The 14,534-nt window shown below is 38.7% G+C and overlaps 4 protein-coding genes and 2 long non-coding RNA genes across 11 annotated transcripts in view; 2 read left to right on the forward strand and 4 right to left on the reverse strand.

Annotated features, from left to right (window-relative positions):
* Positions 1-479, reverse strand: part of LOC103391221 (ependymin-like) — a 2,123-nt gene extending 1,644 nt beyond the window's left edge. The window contains 4 exon segments of the mRNA XM_025065982.1: positions 1-2; positions 5-47; positions 208-242; positions 340-479. The exon segment at positions 1-2 is cut by the window's left edge and continues 75 nt beyond it. Of these exon segments, the coding sequence (XP_024921750.1) occupies positions 1-2; positions 5-47; positions 208-242; positions 340-406 (147 nt within the window). The 5' untranslated portion in view covers positions 407-479.
* A 433-nt stretch (positions 480-912) lies between these two features.
* LOC103391201 (ependymin-like) lies at positions 913-2,707 on the reverse strand. Of its 2 annotated transcripts, XM_008327377.3 has the most exons (6): positions 2,338-2,691; positions 2,131-2,165; positions 1,904-2,038; positions 1,425-1,602; positions 1,256-1,343; positions 913-1,150 (listed from the first exon to the last, which is right to left on the reverse strand). In XM_008327377.3, the coding sequence occupies exons 1-6, from the start codon at positions 2,432-2,434 to the stop codon at positions 1,021-1,023; spliced, it is 663 nt and encodes a 220-aa protein (XP_008325599.1). In that variant the 5' UTR covers positions 2,435-2,691; the 3' UTR covers positions 913-1,020. The 2 variants fall into 2 exon arrangements, with proteins under 2 accessions (XP_008325599.1, XP_024921787.1); XM_025066019.1 differs by having other exon boundaries at positions 1,256-1,602; positions 2,338-2,707.
* A 407-nt stretch (positions 2,708-3,114) lies between these two features.
* Positions 3,115-4,968, forward strand: LOC112488714 (uncharacterized). The gene is made up of 3 exons (XR_003053093.1): positions 3,115-3,371; positions 3,852-3,931; positions 4,869-4,968. It is a non-coding gene; the product is annotated as an uncharacterized LOC112488714 (long non-coding RNA).
* On the reverse strand, positions 4,544-6,061 carry LOC103391211 (ependymin-like). 2 transcript variants are annotated; one of them, XM_008327389.2, is made up of 6 exons: positions 5,954-6,038; positions 5,764-5,798; positions 5,531-5,665; positions 5,056-5,233; positions 4,887-4,974; positions 4,544-4,781 (listed from the first exon to the last, which is right to left on the reverse strand). In XM_008327389.2, the coding sequence occupies exons 1-6, from the start codon at positions 6,021-6,023 to the stop codon at positions 4,652-4,654; spliced, it is 636 nt and encodes a 211-aa protein (XP_008325611.1). In that variant the 5' UTR covers positions 6,024-6,038; the 3' UTR covers positions 4,544-4,651. The 2 variants fall into 2 exon arrangements, with proteins under 2 accessions (XP_008325611.1, XP_024921921.1); XM_025066153.1 differs by having other exon boundaries at positions 4,887-5,233; positions 5,954-6,061.
* On the forward strand, positions 5,073-8,027 carry LOC112488717 (uncharacterized). The gene is made up of 3 exons (XR_003053094.1): positions 5,073-5,198; positions 5,736-5,911; positions 7,913-8,027. It is a non-coding gene; the product is annotated as an uncharacterized LOC112488717 (long non-coding RNA).
* alpk1 (alpha-kinase 1) lies at positions 7,642-14,534 on the reverse strand. 4 transcript variants are annotated; one of them, XM_025065890.1, is made up of 14 exons: positions 14,414-14,534; positions 13,324-13,495; positions 13,068-13,222; positions 12,792-12,990; positions 12,538-12,597; positions 12,373-12,459; positions 12,203-12,279; positions 11,997-12,092; positions 11,243-11,350; positions 9,527-11,153; positions 9,283-9,430; positions 8,694-8,856; positions 8,201-8,387; positions 7,642-8,119 (listed from the first exon to the last, which is right to left on the reverse strand). In XM_025065890.1, the coding sequence occupies exons 2-14, from the start codon at positions 13,439-13,441 to the stop codon at positions 7,917-7,919; spliced, it is 3,228 nt and encodes a 1,075-aa protein (XP_024921658.1). In that variant the 5' UTR covers positions 13,442-13,495; positions 14,414-14,534; the 3' UTR covers positions 7,642-7,916. The 4 variants fall into 4 exon arrangements, with proteins under 4 accessions (XP_024921658.1, XP_024921590.1, XP_008325592.3 ...); XM_025065822.1 differs by having other exon boundaries at positions 13,324-13,531; positions 14,414-14,511; XM_008327370.3 differs by having other exon boundaries at positions 13,324-13,511; positions 14,414-14,485.

Below are 14,534 nucleotides of genomic sequence, written 5' to 3' on the forward strand. Positions count from 1 at the left end.
TCGTAGCTGTACTTGACATAAACCATCAGCTTCACATCTGCGGTGGCCTTGGACATGCAAACATTGTTTTGTTTTTTTAAATACAGAGCATACAACAAACTGAAATCAGATTGTCAGTTAAATAACATGACTCTAAATATAAAATAATTTGGTGAATAACTATGAAAAAAGAATTACAAATTAAAAGAAACGAGTCGTAAGACTTACCACAGACATTCGTCCAGTCAACAGTGGTGGGGAAGCTAACCAAAGGAAAAGATTTGAATTGCATTTCAACATTATTATGAATTACAGTAGTTATATTAGTCTCACAAGCTGACACAGAAAAACAATCCTTACTGCATTGTTGAGGCCTCTGGGCAAGGCACATCAATGGCAGGCACACACAAAGGACGAGGAGTCTCATTGTCTCCGTTGACAGACGGATTGAATGCTGCTGCTTCACAGTTCTCACACTTCCTTTTATTGGGAGGCTCAATATTAACTGCCAGGTTTTTTTCATATGACTTCCTGGCCCTGTACATTTAAAATTCCCCGTCATGTGTCTACTGTGTGTGACACCAATGACAGACAGTTTTGTGATGTTAATTTTAGAGAGCCAGTTTTTGAATTAAATTACGGAGATTAATGTTTCTTGTTCACATACTTTTTTAAAGGGGTGGGGGTAGAGTTTAGTGTAGTAAAATGATGCTTTTAATTCTGTAAAAAGAACAAATCTGTTATTAAGCACAGAGCTTTTGAAACATCTGAAACATTTGGAAACATGTTCATTCTTGAAGCCTGAACATTGTGGTCACACAGTTATGAGACAACAAGCTGTGTGTTTTATTGTTCTTCAGTACTTCATTGTACTTTGTCCTTTTAGTTTTGAGCATGCATGTTGCAGAAGTGTGTGAACAAATGACTTCAGTGTTTGCTTGTAACAAAGGCATTTATTCCAAGTCTGCAAAATTACAAGTACATGATGTCTGATCAGATGCTTGTCTCAAAATACTTTAAGATCAGATTTTTTGCAAATACTTATTTATTGAAAAACAAACTCCAGAAGTCTGCAGGCTCCCGTGTGACGTCTTCTGTCATTGCATCTGGGCAGAAGTCTGGAGGGTTAAGCTTACTGGGGTCTGTTATCCCGATGATGTTGTTAAAGAAGCTACAAAACACATGGTGATGGAATATTTTTTAATATTTGTAATTATTAATACACAACTTAATGTATTTGTTTATTTGTTCATCACAGAATTGATGTCGTCATTACCTTGTCATGATCCATCCAAACTTGTTGGTGTGTTGCACAGTGGTCACAGGAATGCATCCAAACTCAGTGACTGTCATCATGTACGTTCCTGGAACAACAATCACAAAAAGAAGTTTTATATACAGAACTTTGACAAAGTAGTACTGATTGTTTCTTTGCTGTCTCTCACCTCCTATGTCCCCCGTCCAGGTGTTGACCAGGAGTCCTTGTCCAGGTCCAGAGGAGCTGCCAATCACCACTTGTCCCAGCAGTACTGCATCTTTGGGGATCGCCAAAGGATGGAAGTCAGCCTTCAGAGGCAGTTTCTTGCAGGTTCTGTTCAAGTCATTGATCTCATACATTACACCCTGAAAGAGGAACTTGGTTGAGTGAGAATGAACATAATTTCAGAGCCTGTTTTTTCAGGTTTGCATCCCCTGGATGGTCTTAAAAATGATCAGAATAGCAATATTTAAAAAGATAAAATAGTTTTCAAAAAGTACCTGCAAATAAACATATTCCTAAAGCTGAACACTATACTTCCTACTGAAATTAGACATTAAGATGTCATGCCTGATAGATTTCTTTATATTGTTTCATTTTTGTAGCTTTTGCATCCACAAATTGCTGGTATGTGTGGTTCAGGTATTGTGTCTAGCACAAACACACCTCTCTGAAAAGCAGAAGAACATCATGGGTGAAACTCTGATTGTCATAGGTTCCCAAATCCTTCATTCTTATCTTCTGGCCCAGTGCGTCATAAATAAACTGTGCATATTGCCACAGCTCTTCATTCTGTGTAGACTTTAAAAAACAAACAAACAAACAAATGACAAAAGTGCAACTTTACTCATTGTTTTGTGTTCAGGTATTAAAATGCCAATATAAACACTCACCACGGTGAAGGCTCCAGTCAGGAGAGGAGGACTTGCTGTATGAGGATGACAGAGCATATTTTTTTTAAAACATTAAATTTTGTTTTGACATAAGTACACACTTTCACAAAAGAAACAAGCCAAAGTCTGGAAGCCAGCAATGAAATCACCTTTGGAAAGCACAAGGTATTTTTCACAGCTAAATACTTATTACAAAGTATTACTTACTGCATGGTTGAGGCTTGTCAGCCAGGCAGGCGGCCAGTAAACAGACGAGTACTGCTGCTAATTGTTTCATATTTGAAGATTCCACTCTCCACTTCATCTGCAGTAGCAAACGCTGTGGTGCTTGCTGCAGGAAATCACTTCCTTTTAAATGGTGTCAGGCTCCAGGAAAATAATCCAGATTCCAGGTTTTGTGCATAACTCTTTGAGCCACTGCTTCTGCTGATACAAAGGCAGTAAAACTTGTCCTAAACCTAGTACAATCATATCTTAAGATGACCAATATGTTGCATTTCTCAAGGCAAAGGGCACAAAAACGCATTCACTCATTTATTCTTTCAAGTGGATGTACATTAGTACAGCTGGGGTCCTAGTAAAGTGACTGCAAACAGTTGCTGTGTGGTCCAATGCTCACTGGGACAGGGGTGAAGTATTTTTATTTGTGTAACAAATGTAGGTGGCTGTAAATCCTGGATTGGATTTTATTTTTGAACGGAGAGGAGCTTGACTGGGTAAAGCATGAATGACATCAGTGTCATATGATGTGTAGGTGTGTTTAACTGCACCTAGTTCTGTCAGGAATACCTGCATGTCACGGGACATCATGTGAACGAAGGTCACATGATGTAATCTTCCCACCTGACAATATTTGTCAACTGAATAATCAGAACACAGTCTAATATTTGTTGTGACCAGATGTTCATGTTTAAGTGAATGTGTTACAAACATAAGAAAAAGGTCTATGTTTGATAGAAAAGTCAACAAGTATCATTTTTGCAAGAATTAATGCTAGTGGTAATATGAATTATAGTGACAAAATATTGATTTATTCCAGATTTTGACTGTTGGGTTATTGAATAAAGTACTATTCTATTCTATTTCCAAAACAGCTACTGCTACTTCTGGCTTACATCAGTTCACTAAGTGGGCACCTTTACCACTTGGCTTGTGAGTGGTCCAGCCTGAAAGAACCTGTTTACAATGTGACGGATGCTAGGATTGGACAATGACTGTTTGGGGGCCGACTTTTACGAAAGGTAAGTTTTCTCCTTTTCCGGTTCCTGTGAGCTCTTCAGGAGTAAGCAGCATACTTTGACAAAATTCAAGGCGGTGAGCAACAGACGTTTACAATAATTAAACAAATAATAATAATAATAATAATAATAGGTTAACATGATGTTATCATTAACATGCGATAAAATAATGATCAGTGTTAGTTAATGAGTTTAAGTTAAGTTGCCCAGCTTTAATATGAATGCTATTGGAAAAATACATCCTCATGTTCATTAGCTGATGAAGTTAACATAAAACAGGGTTTAATATATGTAGTTACCAAATTCAAATGTATGCATGTAAAAATCTTTTAACGTGTATTTAACAGCTAAAAAAATGTAATTTATTTAAGTCAATTCTTTAAGTAATTTCTTTAGTTAAATTCTTTTAACTATATATGTTTTTTTCAAAATTACGTGATGTAACATATTGAGACCATTAATATGTTGATCTTTTTTGACCAGTAGAGGGAGCCCTAATACCTGTCCTGGCAATTCCTTATTTGGTCAGCAAGAGGAGCTGGTTCGGACTTTTGTCAGGAAAGGTTAGTAGCCAGATTTTTCCCTTTTTGTTTTTACAATTTTTAAAAACAACATCCTTCAATTGGAAGTGCCAGCCCACTGCGATACCAATAACAAAATATCACACGTTAAGAAGGCAGCAGATACACCGACAACTGACGTCAACATCACTGCCCAATGCCAATCAGTGATGGCCCAACCGGACATGTTTTTGTGCACGTTTTGAATAGACTGACGAATTCTAGCAGAAAAAACTGCATTCTTTCTGCTCACAATTTAATATATATTAAAACTGAACAAGGAAAAGTAGGAAAGGAAATTTAACTAATTCAATTTAATAAGTTAACAAGTTTAATAAGTTAATTAAAAAGTCGTGCTAAACACGCTGAATAATGAGTACTCCAATATATTGCTGGAGCTCTACTGAGCACAAAACAGCCATGACATTAGCATCCACGCATTAGCACAAAACAATTGGTTACATTCCTACCTTCATTTTGTCATGGATTTTTCTTTTACAGAACACATTTATTTCTAAGCTGTGTGTTTTATTGTTCTTCAGTACTTCATTGTACTTTGTCCTTTTAGTTTTGAGCATGCATGTTGCAGAAGTGTGTGAACAAATGACTTCAGTGTTTGCTTGTAACAAAGGCATTTATTCCAAGTCTGCAAAATTACAAGTACATGATGTCTGATCAGATGCTTGTCTCAAAATACTTTAAGATCAGATTTTTTGCAAATACTTATTTATTGAAAAACAAACTCCAGAAGTCTGCAGGCTCCCGTGTGACGTCTTCTGTCATTGCATCTGGGCAGAAGTCTGGAGGGTTAAGCTTACTGGGGTCTGTTATCCCGATGATGTTGTTAAAGAAGCTACAAAACACATGGTGATGGAATATTTTTTAATATTTGTAATTATTAATACACAACTTAATGTATTTGTTTATTTGTTTATCACAGAATTGATGTTGTCATTACCTTGTCATGATCCATCCAAACTTGTTGGTGTGTTGCACAGTGGTCACAGGAATGCATCCAAACTCAGTGACTGTCATCATGTACGTTCCTGGAACAACAACAACAAAAAGAAGTTTTATATACAGAACTTTGACAAAGTAGTACTGATTGTTTCTTTGCTGTCTCTCACCTCCTATGTCCCCCGTCCAGGTGTTGACCAGGAGTCCTTGTCCAGGTCCAGAGGAGCTGCCAATCACCACTTGTCCCAGCAGTACTGCATCTTTGGGGATCGCCAAAGGATGGAAGTCAGCCTTCAGAGGCCATTTCTTGCAGGTTTTGTTCCAGTCATTGATCTCATACATTACACCCTGAAAGAGGAACTTGGTTGAGTGAGAATGAACATAATTTCAGAGTCTGTTTTTACAGGTTTGCATCCCCTGGATGGTCTTAAAAATTAGAATAGTGATATTTTTCAATAGACAAAGGCTTTTAAAAAGATAGAATAGTTCTCAAAAAGTACCTGCAAATAAACATATTTCTAAAGCTGAATACCATTTGTCCTTAGGATGTCATGCCCAATATATATATTTTTTCATTTTTGTAGCTTTGCCATCCACAGATTACTGGTATGTGTGGTACAGATATTGTGTCCAACGTAAACATACCTCTCTGTAAATCAGAAGAAGATCATGGATAAACGTCTGGTTGCCCAACTTTCCCAACACCCCCACTCTTATCTTCCGGTCCTGTGCGTCGTACAGAAACGTTCCAATTTCGAACAGCTCTTCATTCTGTGTAGCCTTAAAAAAACAACAACCAAAAAACCCCATAGGGCAAAAGTGTCAGTTTACTCATTGTATTCCTGTTCAGGTATTAACGTTCCAGAATAAACACTCACCACGATGAGGGATCCATTCAGGAGAGGAGGACTTGCTGTATGAGGATGAAGACAAGCATCTTTTTGTTTAATAAAAGTACACACGTTCACAAAGATAACATGCCAAAGTCTGGAAGCCAGCAATGAAATCACCTTTGGAAAGCACAAGGTATTTTTCACAGCTAAATACTTATTACAAAGTATTACTTACTGCATGGTTGAGGCTTGTCAGCCAGGCAGGCGGCCAGTAAACAGACAAATACTGCTGCTAATTGTTTCATATTTGAAGATTCTACTCTCTTCTTCGTCTTCACCTCCTTTTAAAGGCTGTCAGGCTCCAGGAAAATAATTCAGATTCCAGGACTCTTTGAGTCACTGCTTCTGCTGATAAAATGTCAGGAAAAGGTGCAATGGTATCTTAAGATGAGTAAACATGAGGTGCGTTATCAAAGCTTGACAAAACAAATATAGTCATTTATTATATAGTCATTTTAATATAGTTTTAGTTTTTAGTGTAACTAGCTACATACTTTAGTAAAAGTATAGATTACCTTATGTGAAATGAAACTCCAGTAAAAATGGAAGTGTTCAGTTTCACATCAGAACTTCTGCTCAGTCAACTGATTAAAGGTGAAAATACAAATTTCACTTGTTCCTTTTGCGTCTTAAATATGTCTATTAAAAAGATCGTAAGCATGAAACATTGAGTCCTACCAACAAATCTAGACAAATAAATGACTACTTTATTATTCTGAACAATCTGAGTCTTATGCCAATGACAGGGCCATTTAAGTGCGTTTTGTACATTCATGGTCCAGTGTAAATTTGATCCATCAGTGGATGAATTGATCTGAATAGGCATATACGATAGTAGGAGTGTGGCGAGAGTGACCCCTTCAGTATCTGACATCATCATTCAGAAAGTAACTGGTCCGCGCGATGACACGTGACAATTCAAGTGATCGGCGCGTCCTTATTTTTGGAAATGTCCACTCAAACTCCTAGAAAAAAAGGCCCTCTGTTTCAACATTGTGTTAATTGAGAATAATTGAATCATAATTTATTTAACATTTATGTTGATATTTCACAAAATAATACTGTATTGTGAAAAATGTTCCCTTTTAAATGCAGTTAATATTCAGAGATAAATAGCTATCTAAAATATTTGCTTGAAAGAAATAATCAACATCAATAGATACAGTGGTCAGCGTTGCTTTATCACTCCCTCACTCACTCACGGGCAGTGTCATATCAGCACTACGCACAGCCAGAAATAGAAACATTTGTCTATTGTAACAGAGGTCATATGATGTGGAGGTGTGTGTTAACTGCACCTAGTTCTGTCAGGAGTACCTGCATGTCATGGGACAGAAATATTTGTCCATTGTAACGAAGGTCTAATATTTGTTGTGACCAGATGTTTTTGTTTCAGTGAATGTGTTTCAAACTTAAAAGAAAGTTCTGTGTTTGATAGAAAAGCAAACAAGTTTCATTTTTGCAAGAATGAATACTAATGGTAGTATACATTGTAGTGACAAAATATTGATTTATTCCAGGTTTTTGTCTGTTGGCTCATATAGTAAGTAAACAAAAACAACACTTTGGTTTTTGCAATGACATTTTTACTTTACAGCAGTTTACATACCTAATTAAAACCTTTGCCACTGCACTGAGACATGTAGCAAATAATCGATTTGTTTAAATAGAACACTCACCTGTCTACATTAATAGCAGTTATTTGTTTTCACTGCTTGTGTGTTCATCATGTTTGTCTAACGGTTGAATTACTGTTGCTTGTCTGGTACAAGCAACACTGTGCTAATGTAGTTTTTTAATAAAACTGGGATAATCTTAAAACCACTGTTTACTTAAGCAGAAAAGAGACTGAAAAAAACTTTTAATTTCAGTCGTAATTTAGTTTTAATAAGGATTATTTGTTTAGTGACTTCAAAGACAGACACATAATACAAATTGAGAACAAGGTGTACACATCATTTTCAATTTTTTTTCGGTCTGACAACATAAATCTAGACACATAGATGATGGGTAGAAATATACACAACGATTTTCCATGTTGCAAATATATGTATGTGTGGGACGCATAAGCTGCTTTTTCCTCTAATGTCAAAAGTTGAGCTTTATTGACCGAAACTTATATTGACTTTTTCAGCTTTTTAGGCGAAAGAGAATTGTCGGCTGTCCACCGGTGGTAAATGGAGCAGCTGACAAATGGTGTTGCACTCCTGCCCGTGCTGCTTCTCCAGGAAGATACTGAGGCCTTTGGCAGCAAAGTTAGAGGGGCCTTTAGGGGCTTTGGTGGAGTGGATCTGTGGGTCAGTGAGGTAGGTTAGACCCTTGCCATTGGCAGTCACCCAGCCTGTGGGGGAATAAAAGGTAGGTTTGTTAGCATTTGTTTAACAAAAAAAATCCACATCAGTGTGATCTCAGTAACACACACCCTGCAAGTCGACAACAACTTCCTTTTGCCCAGAGAAGAGATAGGTAAAGTGTCCAAAGGCAAGACCGTATTCTGTTGCCTGGAAAGTCAGGTCCTTCTTCCACGTGTTGTTGGTCAGTTTGACAAAGTCTCCGAGCATGTAGGGCTCAACTGTCACACAGCCCACAATCTCATTTTCGTTTAAAATCTATTCCGAGAAACAAGATCATATTCAGATGAATGCATTATCATTGCTTAAAAATGAATGTGTGTTTCTGGTGTTAAAGATGATCAATGTATGTTTAATTCAGGGTATTTAAGCGGTTGTTTATTGTGTTCTAAAAGTTATGATATGTGATATATTATGGAAATATATGGGGTCATGTAACTGAGTGGCTTATTTCCATTTTTTTCTTTTTAACAGCTGATTGTGGAAAAAACAAAAAGCAGAGTAATTATTTTATTTATTTATCAACTCAATGTATTTTAAATGTGTGTCATGACCTGGACTCACCAGCAGGGCTTCCGAGGGAATGAAGAAGATCTGAGCCATTACGTCTTTATCATAGAGGCGCTTGTTAAATTCAGTCACATAGTACTGGGCAGTCATCTGACGTTCAACGTCTTTCAGGTGAAACTGGATCTGCTTTGGCTCCAAGTAATCCTTCCCCACGTAACTGCACAAAATAACGCACAGTCAGACTCTAACACACACATACACAGAATGATGCACACTGTATATTTACTAATTCTACTGTCCATCAACTTGTCGGTGCTCTGATACACAGTCAATACACCAGTTTCGGTGCTCTGATACACAGTCAATACACTAGTTATTTACGCATGCTGTGGGGAAAATTTTATTCACTTAAAATACCATCTCAATGCACGACATGCATTTGGGGAGACTTCAACCTCAGGTCAAACGCTAATTCTGGGCACTAAGTAAGTCTATACGTCTGACACGCTGATTGACGCAATTGTCTAATAAAATACAATGAACTGTATATCTATTGAGTAAATTTGAGGTTAGACTTTTGCATATTTTTGTTATCAACAATGTGAAACAGTTGTTTTGAAGTTGTCAACTGAAGTGTTTGTACCTGCTCAGCCTCTCCTCCTGGTGTAAGAATTGGACCCATATAGCTTTTCTCTGCTTTCCCTCCATCCCCATTGGCTCTCCAATGTAAACGCAGGTCTCCCTGGCTGTCCACAGCTCATTGGCTTTGGAGAACTTTAGATGAAGAGCACCTTAAGGATGTGATGGTTTGTAACCATTAAAGAAAACACATGAGTTTACATTTCAGACCTCAGGCTCTGGGCTCAGTACGGTGACTGCATACTTACTATAGGCAGTTTTGTTTTCCTTGTTGTTTCCTTGTTGTTGAAGTTGAAATTGTGTTTCATTACTTTGCAACCTTTTAAATAGACATTCATTGCAAACACCAGCCAGTAAGGCCCTGTAATCTTTCTGTGACAACAAATATTGCCCACTAGAGGCAGCCTTTCCCACAGGGTCTTGACAGCTGTAGCACAAGGGGTTATTCCTTGCTGCTTGTGAAGTAGAGGCATCACAGACCTCCACAATCTCATATGAACTGTCTGAGGAATTATCAGTGAAGTCACACTGGGCAACGTCTTGGTGGGAAGAAGCTGAGGAGCTGTTGGCAATGTCTATTTGCAGTTTCTCCTTCAACTCCAAGTTGTGCTGCTGGGGCTTCGTTTCAAACACCTCCTCCGATTTGTGTTTATTATACGGTGAATCGCTGCTTTCACAATGTGTTTTTGGGAAAGGGGAGAAGCTGCTTCCTGCTTGACTTGCATAAGGTTTACTATTTGTGGGGGAGTTTTCAAATGATATTTTTTCCCAAGATGACTTGGAACCGAGGCTGTCACCAAGTGAGCTCAAGGATGATCCGAGAGTTAGCCCAGATAAGGAGTGCGGAGATCCTACACTAGCAGCTTCAATCATCCAGCCATGCTCAGTGTCCAGTGTCTCTACCGCGTCTTGTGTCACTTCTGAGTTTTTTGAACCACAACTCACACTGATGAAACTATGCCCATCAGGTGTTTTGGTTTTATCTATGAACTGGGGAAAGCGGGTTGCCCTTGGATCATCGACCTCAGTGGTCAGACAGCTTTGATTCCTATTTGCTCCTTTTATGGCACTACTTCCTGTATAGCCACTGCTGCTGGCCCAGGAAGATCCAGAACTACTCAAAGAGATATTCTGCCATGATGAACCCAGCTCATCTGTGCTTGTGAGAGTAGTGTTTTGCTGAGGCATTTGCTGCGGAGGCATGACCGGTGAATCTGTATCTTTCTGGTGTGGCTCATCTGCTCGGGGTGAATTTGTGGTCACGTGACAAGCCTCGGTGCCACAATCTGTGTTTAGTGCACCAACTGTTGTGTTCAACGCAGTAATGCATGGTCCCTCTCCATTTACTGCATCTTTATTCCCTTTACAGTGCGTAACGCACAGCGATGCGTGATACTTTTGATATCTCTGCATCAACTTGGAGAAACCTGTCAGAGTAAAATTTACTGATGCATCTTTAATGTTTCGGTAGCTGTCGGGAATAAAAGATCCGCTGTCTGTGTTAATAAAAGGCTCCACTTTCAATAGAAACTTGACTTGAGACAGCAACTGCATGATCTTGGCACAGAGGGCGTCCTTGTCTTGATTCTCTGCGCAGCAGTAATCGTAAAAACTGGCCAAAGCACTTTGGCATGCTTGAGTTGCCCGAGCCACAGCCTCTCCAGATGTGCCGAGCCACTTGTGAGTGACAGCGAGGGAATATGCAGCTTTGAGGAAGGTGTGCAGCTCCTGCTTGCTCGCCACTTGCTCGCCCTTTGTTTTAGTGAGCAAACCAATTTCAAATGCCTCTCTGGCCTGTTGGAGAAAAGATTGTCTCTGCGAGTTTGGGCACTCCACTGAAAAACTGTACGATAACAGACAGGTCCCTTGAGTCACCTAAAAGACAGAAATGACAGATATTAAAAATATCTCCCTCTTTCAATGATGAAATAAAGTCCATTCATTTATATCAGTCAAGTCCATACCACGTTGGTCAACACATAGAGGGAGGTGTACTGGCTGTAGACAACTGCCATTTTTGCTGCCTTTGCTGCTGAAAGCAGACGGTGAGTCGCGTTTTCTAGTAAGGACTCCTGCAAATGAAAGCATGTAGTGTATTGGACAAAATACAGTGTTTCATTTAACATTTTCAGAACACAGAAGGTCCTCGTTTTTTTTGACGTTCTTGAACTATGGTGTTTTTTGTGGTTATGACTCCGTCCAAGTTTATTAAGAAAGCCTTGTTTCATTATTCTCACATATGACGTTAAAACAAATTTCGCACACAGAATCTAGTTGGCGAATAGTCGTCACATGGCGCTATTATGCGGAAGACGGCTTTGTTTACATTTCCCAGTTATACACCATACATTTGATTGTGCAACCCATCCCTCTCTCTTTTATTTGTGTTGGTTTTTTTGGGAACTTTTGTTGTTTTTATGTTCTAGATTATGATGTTACCGCTGTGCTAGCCTCGGTGACTGACACAGCTACTTATGTAAACTATGTGAGGTCCGACTTACGGCGTAAACATTTAGTTATATTGCACAGCATAGGAACGGAACTACGATGAGGACACCCTGTAGTAATGTAAAGGTTTCTGTCCCGTATGACGATAAGAAATATTTTACCGCTGAGGTTTCTCTCGTATTAACCTCCAGCAGATAGATAGATTAACTAGAGATTGTTCTCAACTAATCAACAATACATTTTAAGAATCACTACGCCTGTGAGACTTACCAGTTCAATATCTATGTTTGTCCTGAAAGTATGGAAGTCCTCATCGTTCATTGACACCAATATGTTGGCCAGTATTCCGAGAGATGTCCCGATGCCCTATTCAGTGGTAGAGAGGAACAGCTTAGAATTGGCTTCAATCAGTTGTTTAAGTTTACTTCTAATCTCATGTATGTGACACAGAACTATCAACCCCAATCAATGGTCACCTTTTTATCAGGCTGAGGTAGTGAGTAGAAGCCGACCAGCGAGGCCCAGATTAACTTTGCGGCCTCCAGCCACAGGCCTGCAATGGAACATAAACACAACTCAGCAAAATCTAACAAACAAAATTGATATCACTTCTTTTTTCATAAATTAGAGTTAAATGCGTCTTTACCAAGCTTTTGCAGGATCATTCCACGCACTTGGACACTGACAGCCTGTACCAGAGCCCTGTCACTTTCACTTTGGTACAACCAACAACCTGCATATAAAACATAAAGTGTTTTAGAGTATAATATCCATGAGAGGCAGTTAAAAAAAAAAAGAACAAGAACATTACCTGTGGCACCACTGCTATTAATCAGACTGCTTAGTATGTACTCTGCCTTCTGCAGTTTGCCTGCAAGGTAAGAACAAACTAGGCTTAACCAAAGCTTAGGCTAAATGTCCCTGCAGTGAAAATATAAATATAAAAGGTTCAACGGTCTTTTATATTCTAGAAATACTCTCCTATAACTATTGATTTATTGATGCACGATATACAATGTACCACTACAACCGCATGCTTAATGACTGACGTCCAAAACACCATACCAGAGTTGAGGTAGACCCTGGCCTGTCGTATGATCAGCTGTGGAGCCACAGGAGTATTTGGGTGACATCTATGGAGCAGCCTTGTGATCTTTAGTAGACGGCTGGACTCGTCTGTCCAGTAAAGAAAACGGTCCACTAAGAAGACCACAGCTAGGGCTGTGCTTGCTTCCTGGGCCACAATGGAGGTTTTCAAAAGAGCCTGGTGACCCAATAAACTTGTTATGAAAAAATGTATCTTACTTTGGAAAAAAAGGTTTGTTAGGTTTTTACTAATACCAGTAACTGTGGCAGATGCTCGGCAACAAGGTCACTGAGATTGGATTTGTCTGTGGCACTGATTGACAGTTTGTACTGCCACTTCTCAGGCACAAAGGGCCACTTCATGTCGATTGCCTCCTGCAGGAGAGAGGCCAGTTCTGCACACAGTGAGTCTACAAGATATATATGATATTGTCACTAGAATTCCCACTTTTACGGTCTGTATGACTTAAAAAAAACAACAAACACAAAATGGCACCATCTTGTGTCTGACCTCTGCAGCTGCAGTAGTTCCGCTTCTCCGTCTCCGTGGGCTGTGTGGAGAGTTGGCCTGCTGATGTGGCTGCTCTGAGGCACTCCTGAAGTAAGCCCACCACCTCCCGACTGTCCATTGTTGCGGCTGCTGTTGGGAATTCCTCAACCACCTACTTCAGTCTTTCTGACTCCTGTGGAAGGAGCGGACTGTTGAAGGATTGTTTGGTCTTTTTTGTGTTCATGAGAAAAAACAACTTGAAATTAATTTTAATTTAATTGAATTTTTGTTTTACAATGTATTTGCATATTCACCGGTAAATGTTTTCTATACGTCACTAGGTATTAAATGTTCTATAACAAGTATTTAAGGGTAATTTATAATAAACTTAATTTACAAAACCATTTAAAACCCCGTACTAGAACTTGCATGAAGAAAATTAATATCAGATTAATAATATATATAGCTATAATTTTTTTTCCGGGTATCAAGAACTTGGAGAAATATGTATGGTCGGAATTGTTCACAGTTTGTCAGAAAAATGTACAGCTGTGTATAAAAAGCACTGAAAAAGTAAGAACTTTTAAAACTGAATTACATTTTCAGATTACTCCATAGTTTATTCGAATGAATGGCTGTTCTTATAAAATGTTCCAGATAACAAAAAAATACTCTGTAACCCTAATATTTAGTGTTACATACAAACGTATTGTTGCATAATCAACCTATTGAATGTCAAATTTCTTTCACTTTTGATTCGGATGTACATAGAATGTCACGTCAGTTTCCATTCTAATTGTTTCGGATGTACATAGAATGTCACGTCAGGTTCCATTCTAATGTTTACTTTAAACCTTGAACACAAATACGACAAATGTACACGATTGCTAAGGCAAATGTATAAATGTACACTTACACTAACTGTGTTTAACAAAGTCAACATCAACAGCACCGGAAGTTTGTGCTGTTGCATAACTGAGGGAGTTAAAAGAGCAGTTTTCTTTTTACAGAAATAAAACAGCTTATTGACGAATATTGCATTCAATTTTATACTACACGATACACAATATTTGCCTACAGAGTTGAACTCAATGACAATTATAGAACATACCGTGGTATCTTTACACGGTCTCAGTCTTCCTGGAAGGGCAGGACTTTGTTTTGACGCCTTCACGTGCCGTCGGATATTTTGCTTGTACTTTTTGCAAACGGGACAGGGTGAAACATGTACT

The sequence above is a fragment of the Cynoglossus semilaevis genome, chromosome 1, assembly GCF_000523025.1.
Source record: "Cynoglossus semilaevis isolate Cse_v1.0 chromosome 1, Cse_v1.0, whole genome shotgun sequence".
In the NCBI taxonomy this organism is placed as follows: domain Eukaryota; kingdom Metazoa; phylum Chordata; class Actinopteri; order Pleuronectiformes; family Cynoglossidae; genus Cynoglossus; species Cynoglossus semilaevis.

What these genes read in the sequence shown, in the direction of transcription:
- LOC103391201 (XM_025066019.1), bottom strand. Translation starts at nt 2,434, where the DNA reads ATGAAGTGGAGAGTGGAATCTTCAAATATGAAACAATTAGCAGCAGTA. An exon ending in TGACTGGAGCCTTCACCGTG is followed by an intron (nt 2,039 to 2,130) that starts GTGAGTGTTTAT and finishes TGTTTTTTAAAG; the next exon opens with TCTACACAGAATGAAGAGCT. An exon ending in TTTGGATGGATCATGACAAG is followed by an intron (nt 1,151 to 1,255) that starts GTAATGACGACA and finishes TGTGTTTTGTAG; the next exon opens with CTTCTTTAACAACATCATCG.
- LOC103391211 (XM_025066153.1), bottom strand. Translation starts at nt 6,023, where the DNA reads ATGAAACAATTAGCAGCAGTATTTGTCTGTTTACTGGCCGCCTGCCTG. An exon ending in TGACAAGCCTCAACCATGCA is followed by an intron (nt 5,799 to 5,953) that starts GTAAGTAATACT and finishes ATCCTCATACAG; the next exon opens with CAAGTCCTCCTCTCCTGAAT. An exon ending in TGAATGGATCCCTCATCGTG is followed by an intron (nt 5,666 to 5,763) that starts GTGAGTGTTTAT and finishes TGTTTTTTTAAG; the next exon opens with GCTACACAGAATGAAGAGCT.
- alpk1 (XM_025065890.1), bottom strand. Translation starts at nt 13,441, where the DNA reads ATGGACAGTCGGGAGGTGGTGGGCTTACTTCAGGAGTGCCTCAGAGCA. An exon ending in TCTATGTGTTGACCAACGTG is followed by an intron (nt 11,154 to 11,242) that starts GTATGGACTTGA and finishes TCTGTCTTTTAG; the next exon opens with GTGACTCAAGGGACCTGTCT. An exon ending in TTCCCTCGGAAGCCCTGCTG is followed by an intron (nt 8,388 to 8,693) that starts GTGAGTCCAGGT and finishes TTCTCGGAATAG; the next exon opens with ATTTTAAACGAAAATGAGAT.